The sequence below is a fragment of the Cyprinodon tularosa genome, unplaced genomic scaffold (genome assembly GCF_016077235.1).
Source record: "Cyprinodon tularosa strain WSP-4 unplaced genomic scaffold, ASM1607723v1 ctg199, whole genome shotgun sequence".
NCBI lineage: Eukaryota > Metazoa > Chordata > Actinopteri > Cyprinodontiformes > Cyprinodontidae > Cyprinodon > Cyprinodon tularosa.
This window is the reverse complement of record NW_024038729.1, coordinates 3,344,705-3,366,546: the sequence shown is the minus strand read 5'-3', so window position 1 is coordinate 3,366,546 and position 21,842 is coordinate 3,344,705. Positions and strand designations below refer to the sequence as shown.

Below are 21,842 nucleotides of genomic sequence, written 5' to 3'. Positions count from 1 at the left end.
CAATGATGATGCAAATATCTCAAAAGCTCATGTATCAAAAATTATACAATTGATTTTAAAGGGTTAACCTTTACATTTTTGTTTTAACCATGATTTTATCAGTTTTAATCAAGTTCTAATTCTGAATTCATAAAAAAATATCATTTTTATCTAAATAAAGTCAAAAACGTGTTGGTAATTAATCATGAATGAACATTGACATAATATTCCAAATAATATATGTATTTCATCTTTATTCTTTATTATAAAGACTTTAAACATAAGATTTTTGCGGGGCCAAATTTAAAACCTTTATTTATCTTCATTCACTTAAAAAGTAAAAAGTATAGTTATTAGGTATAGTTAAAGCTCCACTTTTTAACTGAGGCCGTTCACTGATAGCATCAGGGCCAAAATAAATTAAAATTATGAATTAAGACTGAAAGAAGCTTCACTGTCACTTTAAAACGGTTGTTTATTATCTTTTACATCTAAACGTTTACATTTTGACGCAGATATTTTTGATTTATGCCTCAATTTGAAGCTGTTATTCCACGCGACAACGCAAGAGGGACAATCAGGAACTAGCTGTGGGTCTAGATACAGCCGAGGAGGTGGAAAAACGCAAGGGGCAAGTTTGTGCGACAACGGAGGGAGTTGAGGGCGAAAAAGAGCAGAGATCCAGGTGCTCGCTCTTCTAACTGGTCCATCTTCACGAGCCATTTTCCACAATGGCGGTCATACAAAAAAAAAAAAACAAGCCTTTAAGGTACCAAACAGGAAATACGCATAGTGTAGATTGGATGTAGATTTGACCAATCAGAGGCCTCCTGTCTGAGGTCACCTACAGTTTAGAGCGGTGCAGCAGAGTGTCTGCGGAGGGGGCGGGGCATATCTGCGTTAACTGCAACACACATGCAGACGACCTGGTTTCTGAGTATAAATCAGCCTCAACTGGTTTTGATTTCATGTTAGCTTCTGTTAATCTATTAGCTCTAGCTAATATGGTAAACAGTAGATCACAAACTGATCACATGTTGTTTCAGCAATTAGCTCATATAACAGCTCATGAAAACATCCCAGCATGCGTTGCACAGGTGAAAAAAAATGGCGACCTCCTTGAAAGAAAGATTTAACAAAGAAATTTTAAAGTTAAAAGGAAAATTGCAACATGTTTAGGCCATGTTCAACCAGTCATGGCTCCCTTTAACTCTAATAAACGGCAGCATTAAAGTAAATGTTAGATTAAATTATTGTTCTTGAGGCCCGGTGTTCTGCACTTGGATAAATCAATATCTAGATAAGTCATTTTTTTCTTAAAATAAGTGTGTTTTTTCTTGAATTGAGAAGGTAAGTGAGACACTTTGCCAATGGAACGAGACAATTTACATTTAAAATAAGAAAAAAACTATTTCATTGTCTTATTTCAAGTGTATATTAACTTATTACATTATTTTAAGAGTAAAAATTCTCATTCCATTGGCAAATCATCTTATCAAACTACTCAAATCAAAGGTAAATACACTTAATTTAAGACATTTTGACTTATTTCTAGATCGTTTTTGCAGTGTGCACCTTTTAGATGCATCTTTACTTCACTCACTCAAATTTCTGAATTACCTCCTCAGTATGCAGCCAACTGCTAATGACCTGATTATTTGACCCTAATGGATTCTCACCTTTTCCCCCAACAAATGTTTATGAAAATATAACTTTTTCTTACACAATAATGCTCTAAATAAAGTCATTTCTTGTTCCCGGATTTTGTTCATTTATTGAAGCCTCACTGATATTTTCTGACTCCAGATTTATGTTCTTCACAGCCGTCATCAAAGTGGGGAAATCCCACGCTGTACTTTGATGAGCCTGACACAGTTTTAACTCTCCTCTCATTACAGAGATAATTAACGGTTTAATTAGCAGCAATTCTCGACTACTGAGAGCGTCTCAGAGACGGAACCAGGATGCAAAATTACATACAGGTTCGTTTCAGTCCAGGTTTGTGTAGATCAGCTAGTTTGTGCTTTAATTGTCCACCAACTTTTCCCTGCTGATGTCGACTACTACACCTCGCCAGAGGACGAACGGCTCCAATATGTGCAATGCAAACAATTTAACTAAATTTAATTTAATTCTCATCACCTTGAAGCAAAGTAATCATCTTCTATGTTGTAGGGAAAAAAAGCCATCATTAAAAATAAAGTAATTATCTCTCTTGCTTTTTTTTTCCCTCCACGCTGTTCAGAATGAAGATTTCCTGGAGTCTGAAAGGGGCTTTCAGACGAGCTGAGTTTCTGTGGAAGCAAACGCTTTAGATCCAAGAAGATCAAAGCTGCAGCGACTGGAATCTGTGGATTTTAGACGAGTTTAAAGATGCTGAAGGGAGCTGAGCGCACAATGAGCAGCAAGTGTAGGCTTGAGAAAAAACAAACGCGTGGCTCTTGTTTGGGCTGAGAGACAAAAGCGCGTCTTCCAACATGGGTGAGGGCCAGCAGCAAAGTCTCTGTTTCAAACTTGCAGTTTACGGCCGCTCAAAACAGTTTACAGCAGCCAAATTTCATTTTCTGCTCCCAAATCCGATCGCACATTATCCTGTACATTGCATTAGCGCTCTAATCTCCCCTTTCTCTTCCTGCGCAGAAGAAAGAAGCGCCTTCATGATTAACCCACTTTACAGCAATAAATAAACGCATCATCCAGTAATATACACCAGATTTAATTTGAAAGGAAGGGGGGGGGGGGAAAGGGCCAGAGCGCTCAAATCACTGAAATGTAATGAAAAATAACACAATGCAGACACCAGTGGGCGCCTTAGGAATTAATTTGAATGCTCCCTCATTTCACCCCCCCCTCTCTGCTGCACTCTGGATTGGTTTTCTCTCAGCCGGCTGCCTGACATTCCCCCCCCCAACATCACTTGCATTAATGCCTTCAAAACATGCAAGAAGAATAAAAAGAAACACGACCAGTCTACTTAAAGAAAAAACAAAAAACAAATTTTAATCAAATTAATTTAAGAGAAAAAAAGCTTTGCTCATTTTCCCTCCATTTTCATCACATGAAGCCCATATTGCTCTTGGTTTCCCATCGCTGCTTCGCCTCAAACCTACGAAACACAAAAACAAAAACATTAAACAAATCAGTATTTTAGCTGCAAACTTAATTCCTGTATGAGGAGACGTTCAGGCCTGTGAAGCTCCTCCATCTTCACACAGAGCGTCACACGGCGAGATGTGACGACAGACAGAGACGGGAGACAAGACGTCGTACCCCCAGGCTATCTGCTTCTTCCTCTTCTTTGCTGCCCTCAGAGCTTCCTCTTCCTGTTTGCTCTGCACAAAGTCACGGCAATCCGCGGCCTGAGCGATTTGCACAGCCATCTATTTAGAGACGGACAGAAGAGGCGGAGAGGAGAGAATGGAAATGAGTCGGTGGCGACAAAAACAGAAACTTTCCGATGATCTGAGAGGGTGGCATCTTGTAAAGCGGCCCCTGAGCTGATGCCGCCTCCTTTATATCACAATTTAACCTTTTCTAATAATGAAAAAGCAACACTTTCCTTTAACAAGATGATCTGTGACATTACTGATGGTTTTGTACAATACAGCTTGTAGGGAATTAGCCGAAGCTGCTTTTATTGTGACATTTATATTATATCTTCAAGTAAAAAATAAACATGCAAGAGAAAAAAAATTAAATAAAAACTACAGTAGTCTGTTCTCACAGGGAACCCATGATCTCATACCTACTGAGTTTACATCTGTATCAGAAATAAAGTTTAACTGTTCTTTCCTCACTGCAAAAATGATCTAGGAATAAGTAAAAATCTCTTAAATTGTGTATTTAACATTAATTTGAGTAGGTTAATAAGATGATTTCCCAATGGAATGAGTATTTTTACTCTAACAATTAGATAATTAGATAATATGCGGTTGAAATAAGATAATGTAATTGTTTCTACGTAATTTGAACTAGGGATGCACGATATTGGGATTTTGGCCGATATCCGATATGCCGATATTTTAAAACTCATGTAGCCGATAACCGATATCGATAGCGATGTTAAAGCTGGACAAAAATAAGTAGAAATGAAAATAGCAGTTTTGTTATCCATTTCTGACACTTTGAAAAATAATATACTCAAATATATTTTCATATGCTGATATCAAATAGATTTTTAAAAACGCGGTATCGACCTATTTTACTTTCAAAATCTTGTGAAATTTCATCGTTCTGTTACAACCTCTCATGATATTTTGCAAATTCTTGTGAGATTTTGTCAGTAACATAGATCCATACTGCGTCAATATATCAACATTTAAAAATATGGCAAGATTTCGTGAATTTTCGGGGGATTTCGTAGCATAACGATGACATATAGCAATATTTCATTAGTAAAAGAGATTGATATGGTGTTTTTAAATGGCAATATATCAGCATATGAAGATATTGTGATATTTTAATGTATCAATATTTTTTCCCTCATCTTTAGAAGTTTTTAAGTCTGTAAAAAAGAAGCTTTTGAGGAAGAAAAAGAAGTATTATATATTTTTTTTTTTTTAGACTTTAGAAACTCAGAAGCTGATCAAATATCGGGTTAAATATCGGTGGGGTGGCCGATACTGATAGGGGGCCGATTATATCGTGCATCCCTAATTTAAATGTAAATTGTCTTGTTCCTTTGTAACGTACCTCACTTACCTCCTAAATTCTATAAAAAATGTAGTTATTTTAAGAAAAAAATGACTTATTTAGATTTCCTTTTTTTGCAGTGGCTGAGATGATTCTTAAATTGCATTTTATATATAAAACCAGATGTTGCTGGAATGTTAGAAAGATTCAATATTTTTAAAGGTATTGGTCAGAAGCAGCACATTTCTTCCAAGGGTTTGGAGGAGGAAAACTTAAGGAGGAAAATCATCAAACGAAAACTGGACTTTTGGAAAAATGATTTGCAAAAGTGCAAATTAAAAAAATTAATTAAAATGTTTAAAAAGCACAGCATAACCACAGTGAAACATGGTGGTGGCACCATCATGCTTTAGGCAAAACAGTTTTAATTCCAAAACTTACAGTTGTTTTGTTTGAAAGCTAAAGAAAGAGAGAGGTTTTGTTTTTAGCAGTATTTAATGACCAGTCTAATTCCTTTATTTTATTTATTTACATAATAGTGACTTCTCCAAAGGTTCAAGTAAATCTGACTGAGTGGGAGAATTCGGAAGAAACTCTCAGTTTAATCAGTTTAAATGTTAAATGTTCTCATTTTTAAAATAATGAAAGCTTAGCTGAACCCTGGTGAAAATGTTTTCCATGTTTTTATGATGTTAAAATAAAAATGACTTTTGGTGAACCTCAACAATGCTAGTCGTTTTACAATTATTTTAAAATAGGCATTTAAAGAGTGGCAGCAAGCAGCTGGTCTTTTGTTTATTAGCCAATTATTCGCTGCTATCAGAACTAAAGATGGCATCTAGAAGATCTACAGATAAGGATTTCCAAATTCCACATGGAATCAGGACAGCATCACATAACCTCCAAAATTCAGGTTAAAATACTACAAACTGATTAAAACTGAACTTAACAGTTTGAAAATTGTTTCAGATTTATGGAAACCTTATTCTACTTGTGAAAAGGCAAAGATATATATTGTTTTTATTCTTTTTGTTGATAAGTAGAACAACTCTAAAAAGACAAGCAGAAATATTCTAATATATGGATGTCCTGATACTTTTCCTGTTAAATCCTAAACCGATATCACAGCTCTGAGTCCGGACCGATACCGATATCCACCCGATACGTTTAGTGTTGCGCTGATGCCATTTTTTGGCCCTGATAGAGATACCTGGCTGTGCAGTATCGGCCGATACCAATACCATCTGTTTGAAATTGAACTACATACTACTTGGATGTAAAATAATTGCCATCATGGCTTTGTCAAGCTGCTGCCTACTAGAGACTGACATTTTTTCAGGAATCCCACGGGTCACGGGATTCCCGTGGGATGGGAGTCAGTATTAGTAACGATCACATGATTGGGACGGTACAGGATTAAACATTAACGGGAGCAGACGGGAGCGGGAGCAAACCAATAGTAACTTAAAAAAAACTAGGATTGATGCCAAAAAATTAAATAAAATAGAAAGAAAAATCCAGTACCGGCGCCGCCATTTTGTAGTTTTTTTCCTTGAAGCCTACACTATAATGCGAGTCAAAAAAAACTACACGACCCAAAAACCAACAGTGCTTCCGCTCTGAATTTTTCACCCGCGCTCAAAAACAACTCGACTTTGAAAAGTTTGATTTGCAACGCAAGCTGAATGGGAGTGGTGCAGGAGCGGGAGTCATTCTGAATGGGAGCGGGATGGGAGTGGGAGTAATTTCACCAGGAGTGGGACGGGACAGGATTTTTTTTCTGTGGGAGTGGGACGGGACAGGAGTGAAAAATCCACTCCCGTGTCAGTCTCTACTGCCTACCTTTGTGAAGCAGGAAAAATACTAATATAAAGTGAATCCAGTAGAACTTTTTATTGCCTACCAGGAGTGGGGGACAAAAGTTTAATAAACTTTCGGCTCTCAAAATGGTATCGGTGCTCTATTTGTCGGCACTCGCCGATACCAATACCACCATTTTAGTGCTGGATCGGGGCCCCGCTCGATACTGGTATCTGTGCAACACTAGACACGATGCATCAATCACCCATAATTTCATTGCTTTTTCTGTCAATACTGACAGAGGTATCATTAAGAAATGAGTTTTGTCAACATTAAACTTAAAAATGAGATGAATGAAATAATCAATTAGAAGATGGGACACACAGCAACCCCTGATGATTTAGATCTCTGTTGATATTTTTGCTTTTTCTAACAATGTTTATGTCTAACATGATGTCTTTCCTCATATGGTTAATTCGTTCGACAGTATTATTGCATCAGTATTGTATATGTGGCAAAAAGCTCAGCCGCTGTATCATATCGGACTAGATCAGATAGAATGGATCGCTGCATCTCTACCAAAACCTACAACCAAAGCCTCACCTATATAGAGCTGTATGAGCATCATGGCGGCTGTGAATGACGGAGTTAGGGGCTAAAAAATGTGCAAAAGATAAAAAAAAGGTTTCATTTAAACATGAAAAAAACTAAATGTTGACTATGTTACATTAGACGGTTTACTGCAATATTCTTCTTTTAACTTCGTTTCTATCAAAAGTACAATTCGTGTTGAAATTATCAAAAACAAAAGAAAATTTCCCATATTTTTAAAGGTTTTAGGTGATAGTTTCACAAATAATTGAGAGGGAGGAACCGCACAAATGGATCTTAACAGGTATTAATCTGAAAATATTCTGATAGCCCTAAATAAAACCCATTGTAAACAACTGCCTTCAAGGGTAAATGCATTTTTAACTAGAGCTCAGATGTAGATTTTTCAATCTTCTTATGATTGTGCTAGGCCTTGTGGGTTTGTTAGAGGACATTAGTGATGAAACACCACCACAAATGAAGTTGTGGAGAAATTTAAAGCTAATCAAACAAGGTAAGGCTGGAAACAATATCCCAGGATATAAAGATCTCAGGAAGCTAACATAAAGCAGAGACATGAAGATGGAGAGGATGGAGCACCTACAAAGACATGGGGGTCCACCTTAACTGAGAGACTGAGGAACTTTTAAGAGAGCAGCAGCGTAGGGGCCAATGGTAACTCTGGAGGAGCTGCACAGATTTGGAGTTTGGCATGAGCCTTTGCGGAGCAGCACAGATGTTCAAAAACACGCTCTGCTCAGATGAAGACAAAGATTAAACCTTTCAGCCAAATGCAAAACGTTGGTAAGATGCAAAAACATCCAACTCTCAGGTATGATGTGCAAATTATAGCTACAGTAGTAGCAATTCAAAATTTCCCCACTTTCCTTGATGGGTCCTTGGTTGGTCCCCTACAATTCCTTTTTTTAAACATCAATCTTTGCACTAAAATATTCTTTCTGTGGTGATTTGTGGACATTAAGATCTAAAGAAAAGCACCATCTCCTGATCAGACCCTGTAATTCAGTGAAAGGGTGGAGTAAAATAAATGCACACCCAGGAGAGGGCCAATGGCTGGAAGTTGGAGGCGATTTTGCTGGGAGTCCCTGAGTCAGTAGGCTGGCGATTGACTGGGGAGGGCCATTTTGAATGGCTGCTACTGTATGAATTGGGTGAAGACATGACACAGACACATAATACGGTACCAAATGTTAGGCTGGAGCATATGGAAGCAAATCATTACCATATTTCAAATGAAAAAGCATTTCTGGAAATGCTTTTTCATTTTCAAATTTTACATTTCAAATTTAATTTTGGTATGTATTTGCTGGGGTGCATTTTGAAAAATAAATCTCAAATGTCTTTTTCTTTTTCATTTTAATTAATTAAAAGGATGAGCAGTGCTGAAGAAGAAAATGAAAATGCAAACAGGATTATTGATTACTAATTTTATTTATGAGTCAAACAATGCAGCCGCATTCTTAAAATGAAAATGCTTTTTCATTTGAAATATGGTAACGATTTGCTTCCATAGGAGCACGGCTCTGGGGTAATGATGGAGAAGCAGCTGGAGTTTAAACCCAGGATCAGGGATTTCTCAGAGCTGTCAACTCCAGTGGGCTGAACATAAATGCCAGCCGCACGTTTAAGATTTTAAATTGTAAAACTAATAAATAAAAAAATGTATCGTTTTTCTTAATGACTTCTCGTTGATCCGTTGAAAATGTAAACTAACAAGTGAAAGAGGTTGAATACTTTTATCTAAGTTAAAAAAAGGCAAATGAAATATATCAGCTTTATTATGAGGTTTAATAAAACAAAAAAAGACTTTTTAAAGTATTATTGATGTCTAGACGTAGCAGAGGACAATTCCAGCTCTGTCATTATCATAGAAAAACAAAGCAAGGAGGGCGCCATTTCTTTTCTAGCTAGCAGATGCTTAATATAACCCGCCCTAAATTTAGCCGATCATCTACAAATGATGTAATAACTAGAATAAACACATTCTCTACTAATGTTACAGTTGCTTTTTTTTTTTTCTATCAACACGTCAACGATGTGTAGGAGACTTTGGCATGTTTGGAGTGAAGCAAACAGCTCCTGAAATCAGAAGATGAAGAGAATGACCGTGACTGCAAGAGGCAAACATTCAAATCCCAGGGAAGACAGGCGCGCATTGTGAAGCAGAATAATCCCAATAACCCCAGACACACAGAAGCCTCGGAAACAAAGGGCCAAAACCCTGCCGCTTCTTTCACTCCCAAGATAGGTTTATTATTCAAGCAAAGGCGAACTTCGATAAACAACTTGGAACAATTTCACCAAACCTTTGGGTAATTCTCTCTAATATTCAGAGCACAATCAGCAGGGAGAGAAAGTCTTAAGGTAATGAAGAAATGTGCCACCACTGTGCCGCTTGGAAAAAAAAAATGTTTCAATTATAATTAAGTGGGATAAACTTTATTAGAAAGACTGAAACTAAAATATCTCTTAATGCATGCTGGGATTAAGCAGGTCAGAGCGAGCAGGCAGGAAAAATTAAACTCTAAAGGCTTTTTATCACCATATTTCAGGAACCAAGGGTGTAAAATGTTCTAATTTGGGATACATTAAAAGCCATAAAGGTCTTTCAAAAAGATTAATGGTACTTTGCTTGGATTTAAGATAAGGGCTTCGGCTGGCTGCAAGTGCTGGGCTCCGGCTGGGCCCTCAAGGCATTCATCTATACAGCCACTGGAAGATTTGTGAAAGCGTCTGAATAACCTGAAGCATACAGGCTATGACAGCTCTCTAGTTCTCTGCCATTTTATACTTTCTTAAATTCCCCAAATCCTGTTTTCTCCTCTTAAAGAGGCCTATAAGGAACGGTAGCTCAGCTATGCAGCAGATTTACAGATAAAATGACTTAGGGGTGTTCTCGGGTCCTAGAAGGGGTGAAGTCGGAGCTAAATGAGGCAGAGTGGCTCCAATCTAATGAATCATCTATTTAATTTAAGCAAATCCTGATAAACCCCCTGACAACCGGAGCTTTTCTACGTCTTACATCAGGCTTCTTGCTGTTATTACAAAAATGATCACAGTTGGAAAAGCGTGAGTGACCATAAAAAAGAAAAAAAAAATCAAAAGAGAAATATTTAAACAAATATTTAGGTGTTAAAATACATGATTAAAAACATGGGTCTTCATCTGAGTCATTATCTGCTCTGGAACACTTTGAAATTATCATATGGAAGAAAAGAGACAATTATTACCTTTAAATTCACTTAGAAATTGTGATGGAAATTTTATATACCACCAAAAAAATACAAGAAAAATATTAAGAACACAGAAATTAACTATATATTAAATATATAAGCCAACATCCTTTATAGGCTTCATGTGTGACAAATAAATACACTGGAAAAACGATCTAGAAATAAGTAAAAATGTCTTAAATTAAGTGTATTTACTCTTAATTTGAGTAGGTAAATGAGATAATTTGCTAATGGAATGAGTATTTTTACCCTTAAAATAAGATCATTAGATAATATGCACTTGAAATATGCACTTATTTTAGGTGTTAATATTCTTGTTCTATTGGCAAAATGTCTGTTTTTCCTCCTCAATCCTAGAACAAATGCACTAATTTTAAGAAAAAAATTACTTATCTAGATTTAAATTTTTTTCCAGTGTACAAACTAATGTTTTTTTTTTCATATAATATATTTCGGCATGCAGTTACTGTCTTTATCATTCCCTTTTTTGTCATTGCAGTTTTTTGCACCTAAAACATAGTAACAATATAAACAGTTAATTTACTAATTGGTGGAGGGTCGTTAGATATTTTATTTTATTGTGTCCCTTTGATCATTTTTATGGTCTCTTTTTAACTGAAAGTAGGGGGATGCATGAAATGCATGACAACAGTTAAATTAAGCAGAAAAAAGCAAGAAATTAAAACATATTTGCCCATTTTTTTTTAGAAAATGAAATTAATTGCAATACTGAAAGGTTGTATTTGCAGATTTTGAGCTTCTATAGTTTTGACTCACATTAACCCTTTAAAGCCTGAACCAGGAAATAATTGACAGACGATTCTAATTTCCCAAAATTAGAATTGTCATTGAACTTTGTGACAAATGAAATAACTACATAAATTTTGTAAAAAAAAATATTAAATTACATAATTTATTTGCATCAATTTCGATATATTATGCATTTCTATATCATCTTTTATATGTTTTCTGTTCACTACATGTGTCTGATTATGCAAGTCAGGGTTTCAAGAACAAAAACATCACACTGATGATGCAGAGGTTTCAAAATCTCCCGTATCAAATATGACTTTAAAGAGTTAACTAGCTCTCATTTGGGGCTGCAGTTCCAATGCAAAAGGTCTTAAAAACAGACTTTCTGCCACATTCCAACAGCAAAATTACCCCCCCCCCCCCAACGAAACCCACTTTCCTAGACCGCGTCTTCCCCTCTTTTAAATTCCCAGCATACCCTCCGCTATATTTAAAGCATTAAAGGTCTTTCATTTTGCTCTGTTTTTTATCAGTTTTAGTCTACACTCCCTGATTGTCTTTACTGTGGCTCAACATTAATGTCAACCAAGTTACCTAGGAGACAGAGTAGATCAAAGAGACAAAAAAAAAGCCCTCAAATGTCTGATTAATCAAGCCTGCAAACAGCTTATTTCTTTTAGCCTGCATGCAAGTATGAAAATGAGATTCGGAGAGCAGTACATTGTGCAGATTTGTTCATTCTTATCTGAACAAAGCCAGCGGCAGCTTATTTCATGGATCACTGGCACTGTCAGCGCTGCGGCGCCGAGCAGGTGACGGCTCCTCTTTCTGCGGCGAGAACGAAATTAGCAAAAAGTCGGCACAAATTAGCCTCTCATATTTTCAGTAATATGACATTATTTTTCATTTACTTTTTTGATCCACTTTTCAGGATTTTTTTTTTCTAACCCCCCCCTCCTCCTCCTGTGTGCATCTTAGTGCCAAATCCTTTCACATCAGAGGCTGGTGAGAAATCGCACTGCAAGTACAAAGCAGGAATAAAGAGGACGAGACAGGGAACCTCCTGCCTTCTTTGTTTATGTGCCTCCTAAAAGGCAATTCTTCCCACTCCATCACATATTAATGTACAATTAGGTGTCCATCACTGCCCTGATTCTATGTAGTGTTTCTCTCTTGTGTGGCCTCTGTGCAGCTCTGCTAAAAAGAAAAAAAAAAGGTTTATTTAGAGGATTCATTCTCTGACCTTTAGAAGATTTAAAGGCAAAAAAAAAATCATGGAGCACAATGCTGGCACTGCAGCAGCAGCTTAGGGCCACTAGGAGGGTTAAGTCAACAGCTCTGCCTTCTGTTCATACGTGTTTGCGTCGTCATGGAGATCCAAGTGAGGACTCAAACATGGAGCCACAAAGAAATAATGCCGATTAAAGTATATGGAGTCCAACCTAATGCTTGTTCAGTGTTTGTGTCTGTTTTTATTAGGCGATCAAAAAACACAGTTAATGTACAGAAAGACAATAGCTGAGCGAGAGTGGAGGAAAAAACGCGTCTCTGTGTGGATGAAGTGTCAAAGCCCCTATTAACAATATGAAATAAATGATGGCTTTAAGGAAGAAATGGCCTTAAACCCATTCATAAATTTCCTATCCAGGAAGCCTCTTCCAATTAAAACGTGTGAGAGGTGGATTAACAGGGGCTATATAGCTTTGCCTCGCTAAATCACCTCCCCGAGCTGCTCCGCTGCATTTGACGTGTAAACGATTAATGACCAGCCTAATTCCTTTATCACACCACCTTAATGCCTAAATAATGTGGCCTTAGTCAACTTTGGAAAGCAGGGCTATATAAGAGAGGAATGAATATCAGATTAGGCAGCTTGTGTGTTATTTCAGGATAATTTCTTTGGAGTGAGGCTGAATGAAGGGGAGTAGAAGAAGACAATAGTGTCTAGATGTAAAGCTTTGGTGATGAGGGAACAAAGACAGCGGGTCAAAAGAGCAAGGGGTCAATCGATACCACCCGGATCGTCTTGCAGAGCAAGGAATATGACTTTCTCTGGTTCGGACATTTGGAAATCTCTAAATTAGGGAGATGCGTCATAGGGGCACAGTTCGAGGTCATAGCCCCATTTACACTACCCTTGAAAAGTCAGAGCTTGGATCAGTTAACCCGGCCGAACTCGGTTCTGACGACCGTTTACACATCACGCTATCTCGGTTCCTCGCCTCCTAGTGACGATCTGCGGTATTACTGCCAGTATTGAAGGAGGAAATCAAGCAGTTGGTGGTGGTAATGCACCAAAAGCTGTTTGCGAACCGCCATAAAACACAAGAAGAAAAAGACGAAGAAGGAGGGAATCAAGCGAATCAAAATGGCGGCGCCCGTCACATTCAGAAAGTGATGCTTGATTATTATTGCTGTACTTCGGTGTTAAAATGTTAAAATGTCCGGTGGAGAAGATTTCGATTGTTGTTTATAGCTCAAGAAGTTGTTCTTCTTCTTCTGTTTCTGGAGGGGCATTACCGCCAACTACTGGAATGGAGTGTGAATCGCGATGTGCAGCCAGACGGAGATGACGCGTTCTGCTCATGCGCTTTTGTTATCAGAGAACCGAGCCAGGGAAAAACCGAGCCGAGCCCACCTCTGGAACTGGTCTGCAGTTATCTCGGTCTGGTTGTGTCTAGCTCGGTTCAGTTCAGTTTGCTTTCCATTTACACACGATAAGTTATCTCAGTTACTGAGCTCGGACCGGTCTCGGCACAGTTTTTCAAGGGGTACATATCAGTGTCTTGATCTCAGGGTGTTTGGAAGTTTCATAAGGTATCATCATAAGCTGCTTTACTGAACAGCTTTAGGTATGCGAGTCTAGTGTGGAGATGAAGGGAATGTTCTAAAACATGAAGTCCTGTCATATTTTTTTCATTTTTATCCTCACTTTTGCCGACCTAAGTTGATAACACTGTGCATGGCTACTCACGATATAAGCATCTTGAACCACTCCTTTAATTTGTTGGCTAAACTTTAGTAACAAGTTCATGCGGTCAGTTTTAATGAAGACTGGTTGGAAGTTAAACTGAAGAAACTGATTATTTATCCTCATCCGCCTCCGGAACAGGCAAATCAGCTTTGGTCCACATCTCCACTAAAGCCCAATCAGCATCCAAAGTTCATCTTAAAAGAAGTGCAAAATCCACAACTCAGTCTGCTACCTAAAGCACAGGCAGTGGTTGCGCTCTGTCGGACTGCGATTCGGATGACAACGACTCAACCAATCTTCAGCCCCTCCTCCACCATCGTAGCTAAAGCTTCATCAGAGTGTCATTCCTCCCGGACTCTTACTGCGTTCCCTGTCTCATCTCAATCGGTCTGACAGAAGACCGCCATGTTGAGCCTGGTTCTGCCAGAGTTTCTTCCCAAAGGGGAGTTTTTCCTCTCCACTGTCGCTTCATGCTTGCTCATCATGGACAGGTTCTCTCAACCTGTGTTATCCAAGCTGGACTTCCATCTTCCCGGTCCCTGAGTGAAGCTGACGCAGTCCACTGGATCTCTCCATAAAGCTCAGCAGACTGTCTCTCCAAGCAGCAGTCTACAGACTAACCAACTTCATCTATCTCCACTTTACCACCAGTTTCAGGCCTGGGGGGAAACAGCCCTTTTCTTTACAGCTGTTCATGCATATCAAAGCAAAATTTAGTGCTAATGTTTTCTGCCGAGGTCTGTATCAGTAATTTTATCAATCAATTCTTCTAATTGTCTTTTTCTTTCCATGTGAGTTTTTCAGATTAAAAAGCATTTAGCATGCTGAGGTGAGTGAAATTTCTTCAGTGCAGCTAAAAAAGCTTAGCATGAGATTAAATAATGCTAGCATTGCATCACTGACGCCGTATTTAGAATATATGGAACATCTTTCCTTACCTGCAGCCAATAAAAAAAACATGCAAACTTTTGCTAAAGACACCATGCCTTTCAGATGTATTGTGCAAGCAATTAAAAATGTACAAAAAGCCTTGAAATTCTTTAATTATAGAGGGATACACTTTTTCATAAATATGATTGCTTTATTGCTTAGATATCTATGATTTATTTCTACATATGGCACCAAACTAAAAGGTAGTGGACTGCCTCTATTAGAGCTGCATTGTAAGAATATAATAAATACAAACAATAAGGATTAATAACTTCATTTTGATTTTCAGTGAACTACATTCCCCTTTATTTTGTTGTTGAATATTGCATGATTACAGGAATTGTGACAGATGTATTTGAAACCTAATGATAATTTTAACCTTAACCCTTTAAAGCCTGATCCAAGAAGAAAACAAAACAGAAAATTACTTTTTCTGGTTTGAAGTCCTTATTTGGCCTGTAATGCTACGTTCACACCGGATGCAGCAGGCGCAGCAGAAACGGCGAGTTTACATGCAAAGTCAATGGTTGACGCGCGTCAAGGCGCAGCAAAATGTCCCGCAGCGCGTCTGAGCAGCGGAAGCAGCTGGTCGGGAGCGTTTAAGCAGCTAACGTGTGCGATGCGCCGCAAATGCGCTGCTGCTCGAGATGGAAAAATTTAACTTTTGCTGCTCGACGCGCCGCATCAACCAATCAGAGACGCTGATCTGGGAGCTGGCAGGGGGACGGACACATCGCTGATGATACAGAGCGCTGTGATCGCTCCTCTGAAACAGTTTATTAATGTCTAAATTAACTTAAAATGCTGAAACCTGCCGACAGAATATGTTTGCTTTTATTATCCTGGTGCCTGCAGTTTGGATTAAGTACATGAAAAACACCTTTCAGCCGCCGCCGCGAACCGCGAGGAGGCGACCCGGCCAGAGGCTGCTGTTGAATGGGATTCCTACTGACGGCGCACCGCTGGTATGTGGGGGTCTGAGCAGCTCCGACAGAAATAATACTGGAAGGCAGGATGGTAATCTGGATGAACTGACTGCACTGATTAAGTTTTCAGGTGGATTTTCTCACTTAAAAACATATTAAAACTATTTTATTCCCATTGATCACAGCAAATATAGCCGCGCGTCAGAACTAAACTGGTACAAGCAGCAAAAAGGAAGCAGCAGATGTGATTTTGCTGCTCCTGCTGCGTCCGGTGTGAACGTAGCATAAAAGGCGGCCCCATCCAGGAGCTCCGAGCCAGCATCATGTCAGAGGATGAAAGAGAGCACATCCAGCCAGTCACAGTCAGAGAAACAGGACTACACTGGAAAAACAGGCCGATTAAAGTTTTGTATGACTCTGGTTCATATGGCATTAATTCAATGGGATGTACTTTATGCACCATGAAAGGCCCTTTTGCCTTCGGGCCACTGTGGTGTGTAGAAACAGCTCTGCTAGCAGCCTCGTGACGCTGTATTCCCACCAAAGTTTAACATTCCTCTTAGGGGGGTTTGAGGAGGGCTTTTTTGTAATCTTGCCTTCACTTCAACAAACAGAATTACATGGCAAGCAAAAAAAGAGAGCCACTCTGGGAGGGGAGGCACAGAAGAGCAGGCATGGCTCCACTTCCTCCTCCATTAATCTGATCCTAGATACACATGCCATGTCATCTTTGGGGAACAGACAACAAAAAAAAAAAAATCTCCAAAAGTTTGCCTCTTTTGTGCATGTCTCATTATCTCGTCCCTTCTGAGTAGGGGGAGGCTTATTAGCAAGCTTTGAACTCACACTTAGAATAATATGCCATCAACAGTTTTATAAGCTAATTAGAAAAAAAAAAAAACAGTTTAATTAACGAGTGACTGGCAATAAAATGGCAATCATGAAAAAAGAAACCGAGGGTGCTAAGCTTCCACTACCACCAATTAAGGCCTAATTACAAACAAATTATATATGTGTTTTGCTGTGGGCCTTAATTTAAAAAATGCTTTAATTAAAAGAGAAAACATGCTAATTAATTAAACAGCACACAAATCTACATTGAAAAGTATGCTTTGTCTATCAAGTAATTAATGAAATACAATAATCCAAATGAGATTCCCAGGCATTTGATAAAAGCTTAGTACCCATTTCAAATATCCATTTCAAAATTAATAGGCGAACATTTAATGTGAGTCATACTGAGATACAATATAAGTTCATTCAGTGATAAATTGCTTACGCTGAAGGAGAAACGAACAAAGGGGAGAGTTACCCTAAACTCTCTGCGAGGTAGCCCGGAGGAAGCAGGGAGTCGCAGTGCCGCTGCGATGTGGGGCGGAGACTCTCCCCATCTGATAAAGCCCACTTTCCACAAAAGCTTAACTCATTAATTTTTTGATTACAAACAGAAGGTGGTGAGAAGAGGAGGAAAAAAAGGTGTTAAATAACAAATGTCATGAAACCCTCTTAGTTCAGCTCTTTGTTTCAACTAAGCCACCATGTCTCCTCTGACAAAATGCCGCAGCACCTTTGTTCTGCGGCATTTAGGCGAGGCTTTCCAAAGGGTAGATTTCAAGGACAGCGGGGCTTTTCCTTTCAGCTGCTGCTGCCTATTGAAATATGAGCTCAGACATAATGAGGGATGTTCTATAACCATCCGCTTGTTCAAAAGCCACGGAAACAGCTCCTGCTAATACATATTCATGCTGCTAATTATTGTGCAGCCAATTACGAGGGACCGATTTTCAAACAGTTTTACTAATCAGGCTAATCTGGCTGTAAAAGCGCTTCCAGAAAGGCTCCACCAGCAAAGGTCCGTCCAGAACACAGGAACCCACAGAACAGCCTCTGCTCTTCTCTCGTGTTAGAATCATAATTTATGTACATGGTAAGACCAAGGAAGAAGTAGCCAAAAAACTTTCTGAAACCATGCTACATGTATCAAAATTGCTCCACAATTCATGCTTACATTTAAATGTTAAAAAAACTGTATCTATGTTCTTTACAAAAAGAGTATCAAACTGCTCAGACCCAGATGTGTTTGCTGCAGGCCAATCCATCACAGTAGTGTCAGAGTATAAATATCTTGGACTCATTCTGGATTCAGGTTTCACATTTAAAAAACATGTAAAGAAAGTCACTCAAACAGTCAAACTCAACCTTGTAAACTTCAGATACATAAGAAATAATCTGAACACAGATGCAGCAAAATTGTTTTTTAACGCAATGATTATGCCTCATTTAACATACTGTCTTAGCAGCTGGTCACAGGGCTGTAAAACAACATTAAAACCAATCCAGTCTGTCTACAAGCAGGCTCTAAAGGTTTTGGACAGGAAACCCTTTCGTTTTCATCATTGTAGTATACTGGACAAACATGTCCTGTTAAACTGGGAAAATTTAGTTACATTTCATGATGCAAATCTGGTCTTTAAAATTTTACATGGCTTTGCTCCACCACCACTTACCGCTTTTTTCACACAAGGTAGCAGACTCACCAGATCTGTCTCTTCTAATAACCTTACAGTCCCACTGAGAAAAAGCTCATTTGGTCAGTCAGCCTTCTCAGTGCGAGCAGCTCAGTCCTGGAACACCATTCCAACTCATATACGCAATGCAGACACATACAGAACTTTCAAAAACATGTTAAAAGCATGGTTACAGGAGAATCAAACCTGTAATCATAATCAATAACTTCTGTCTGCCTGTCTGATGCACTTTTGTCAATGCTTTTTAAATCTTATATTTGTAATAACGTCTTTGTTTTTTACAGATCAATGTCCAACTTTTATGTAGATTACTAACTATGTATTTTATTGTTTGCACTAATTTTTAATGTTGTTGTTTTATTATGTTGGCATTTTAAACCTTGCCCAGGGACTACAGTTGAAAATTAGCTACTTAGCTAACACTGGCTCATTTACAGAAATCTTTATTAATGTGCACAATCCCTGTTCAAATAAACACGTAAATAAATAAATAAATAAACTTGCATCAATTTTATTGATTTGCTCTGATACCCCTTAATATTAAATGTTTAAAAAAAATCCTTTAAAAGTTATATAGTTAAAAAAAGTTTATTTCAGCATAATCCAACTTTCCTCTCAGATGTTTCTTAGGGAAGATGACAAACATCAGAGGAAACGAAGAGATGGGACAAGGAGGAAGATGTGGAAAACCTACCAAGACATTACCGTCCTAGTTGCTAGTTGTTAAATGAGGAAGTTATGTCCCCTAAAAAAAGCTGTTGCGCCTCGGGGGCTTCCTCACGGTTCTTTTCCTGGGAGCAAGTTATTTACTACTCTTAACTCAAACTGGGTAAAACCATATAAAAAAGGACTATAAAACAGGAGTAAAAAATAACAGAGTTTATTCCAGGTCAGGTCGTTACAGGACAGAGAAAATGCTTGGAGCTTGCACAGCTGTGGGCTCAAAAGTCACGTCCGCGAACGTCCGGCAAAAATTGAGCCCCGAACAAGGTCATCACCTGCTTCTTATACCTCATGAGTCTATGTGTTGCATCATGTTGATGTTTAGCTGTCCGTATCAGAAACTGACGCGCCATCCATGTCTTGAACTTCGTGCAGCTTGCCTCTATGCCTCAGGGTTACAGATAGCTCTCCTCTATCAGACCGGCTCCATATCCTGTGTATTTTTAAGACACGAAGGCTGTCCTGATTAGATGACCTCCGTACACACAGTGACATCCACAATGTGAAGGAAGGACATCTACTCTGTCTAATCCGGCTAATAAAGTAATAATGCACATGATGTATAAAAAATAAACCTAACACTAGGTTACCACAGAAGCAGTAAAAAGCTCCCCAGTAGCTTTGGAGGAGCTGCAGAGATCCACAACTCAGGTGGGAGATTCAATTTGGACAATAGTCACACTATTAGTCCTGCACACAACAAATCTAAAGTTTTTTTGGGGAAAAAAAGCTAAAATACCTTCAGATGCATTTCAAGAAGTAAATTATGGCTATAATATTACATTATTGTGTATATAGCCAGTTAAATAACACACTGCTGTCATTTTTCACATCTCTGATGTTGCTGTCATTTTCAAATAAAGCTGGATATTTGTTATTTATTCTCCGGGTGCAAAGTTTTATATTGTAAAACACTCACTGTACAGAATTTAATTTTTGATCTTTTAACTTTTTATGTCATTCTTATACATTTTTCTAAGGTCCATATTTGTATGACAATGTGTTCTGCAATCTTTGTGCTGCTGTAAACTCCAGAATTTCCCCATTGTGGGACAATAAAGGGATGTTTTATTCTATTTTCTATTCTATTGGGGTTAGTTATCATAACTATTAGATTTTACCATGTTTTCTATTCTGTGATTTAATTTCTTATAGTCTAATGTTTTAGTTTGTTTTCAATGTTGCCTGAATTAGTTTATTTGTTACATGAGCAGTTTGTGTTCTTCTATAGGAGATTTAATGGAGGATGAGAGTGAAATGATCCGGGACAAAGAAATGATACATGTCTTGGTGCTTTAGTAAAGTTTTTCTCAACCTTTTTTGAGTTGGGCATTTTGTCTCACCATGAGTTCCCCTCTCAGTCAAAAGTATTGATGATCGCCCAAAAGTACAATAACTGATTATAAAGTAAAACTATTTTACTCAATCCTATAATTTGAGCATTTAATTCTAATGCTTTGTAATCTTTCCATCTCAAATTTGGAGCCGTTCACCAAACGAACGTCCAATCAGCGTTGGCTTTGAGGCGGGTTGAGGTGTGACGCAACGAGAAGCGCGACAGTTCAGTCTAAAGAATATGGCGGCTTCAGCCGATGAAACTAGCGTTAGCGTGGCTATCGAGCAAGTTTTATCGGAATTACAGAGTATTTCTTCACTAAAAGAAGAGCAAAACACTGCTCTGGAGGCTTTTCTCAGAGGAAAAGATGTTTTTGCTCTTCTCCCGACTGGTTTTGGCAAGAGTAGCCTGGCTTGTGGTTGTGTTTTCGTCGTTGCTCTGTTAGTACGTCATATGCTTCGTTGATCTGATTGGTTTATTTGGCCCGTCTATCACCAACATAGGCCAATCAGCTAACCAGTATTTTCGCCCCTTCCCAAAATTACTTCAACGGAAGGTTTCCAGATGGATATGAGGAGCAAATCCATCTGGCGGAGTCAGGTTAGGGATTTAGGGGTTAGGGTGGACGCTCCACCACAGTAAGCTTGTATGAGCTATGAGAACAGCAACTTTTAAACAGAGCATGCACGTGGAGAAATGTGCTTGTGTGCGCTCTCACACACGTTTCCTTTTTTAAAGTGGAGAGGACGGGTCTTTTAAAAAATTCGCGAAAAATCCTCCACAATACCTTTAATTAAGTAGAAACGAAAAGAGTGCTACCTATCATACGCTTGAAGCTTTTCTTTTCAATAAAACCAGATCTTGTTATGCATTTTTGGTTAAATCTATGTTAATACCATCTTCTTCTTTTTTGTTTTACGGGCGGTATGGAACCAGCTAGAAGCATTAATGTGAAACTTTGTTATCATCAAGTTAAAATCTTAAACCTCCTATGAAGTTAGGAGCAGAGCGGTTTATTAAGCTACAAAAGTTGGGGGAAATTACTCTACCCTTGGTACCTTTAGCTTTTCTGCTATTTATTATATTATTTTATTATCTAAAACAGTTAAATAAAAATGTCTAAAACTGATAAAAGTAAAAAAAATATTACGTTGGAAGAAAAATAAAACATTTGCAGCTTGTAAGGTTTATATTATTATTTATTCACCTTGAAAAATGAGGGTTTTATTTCTGCGTTTCATCATTGGAGCTGTTGATACATTTACTTTAAAAAGCCTAAATTAATCCAAAAACAAAAGGCTTCCAGCTTTGAAAAAACATTTAAAAGCTGTAATGAGAATTTAAAAAAAAGACAATATTGAAGCAATGCATCAAAGAAGTCAGACGGATGGAGAAGCACAAATCTCCGAATTTGTT

At 38.2% G+C, this 21,842-nt stretch overlaps 1 protein-coding gene across 1 annotated transcript in view; it reads right to left on the bottom strand.

Annotated features, from left to right (window-relative positions):
• Positions 1–2,953: 2,953 nt before the first annotated feature.
• fam204a (family with sequence similarity 204 member A) overlaps positions 2,954–21,842 on the bottom strand; it is a 35,811-nt gene continuing 16,922 nt past the window's right edge. The window contains exons 6-7 of the mRNA XM_038284062.1: positions 3,250–3,359; positions 2,954–3,085 (exon numbers count right to left, since the gene is read on the bottom strand). Coding sequence (XP_038139990.1) covers positions 3,034–3,085; positions 3,250–3,359 — 162 coding nt within the window. The 3' untranslated portion in view covers positions 2,954–3,033. The remainder of the gene's footprint in view (positions 3,086–3,249; positions 3,360–21,842) is intronic.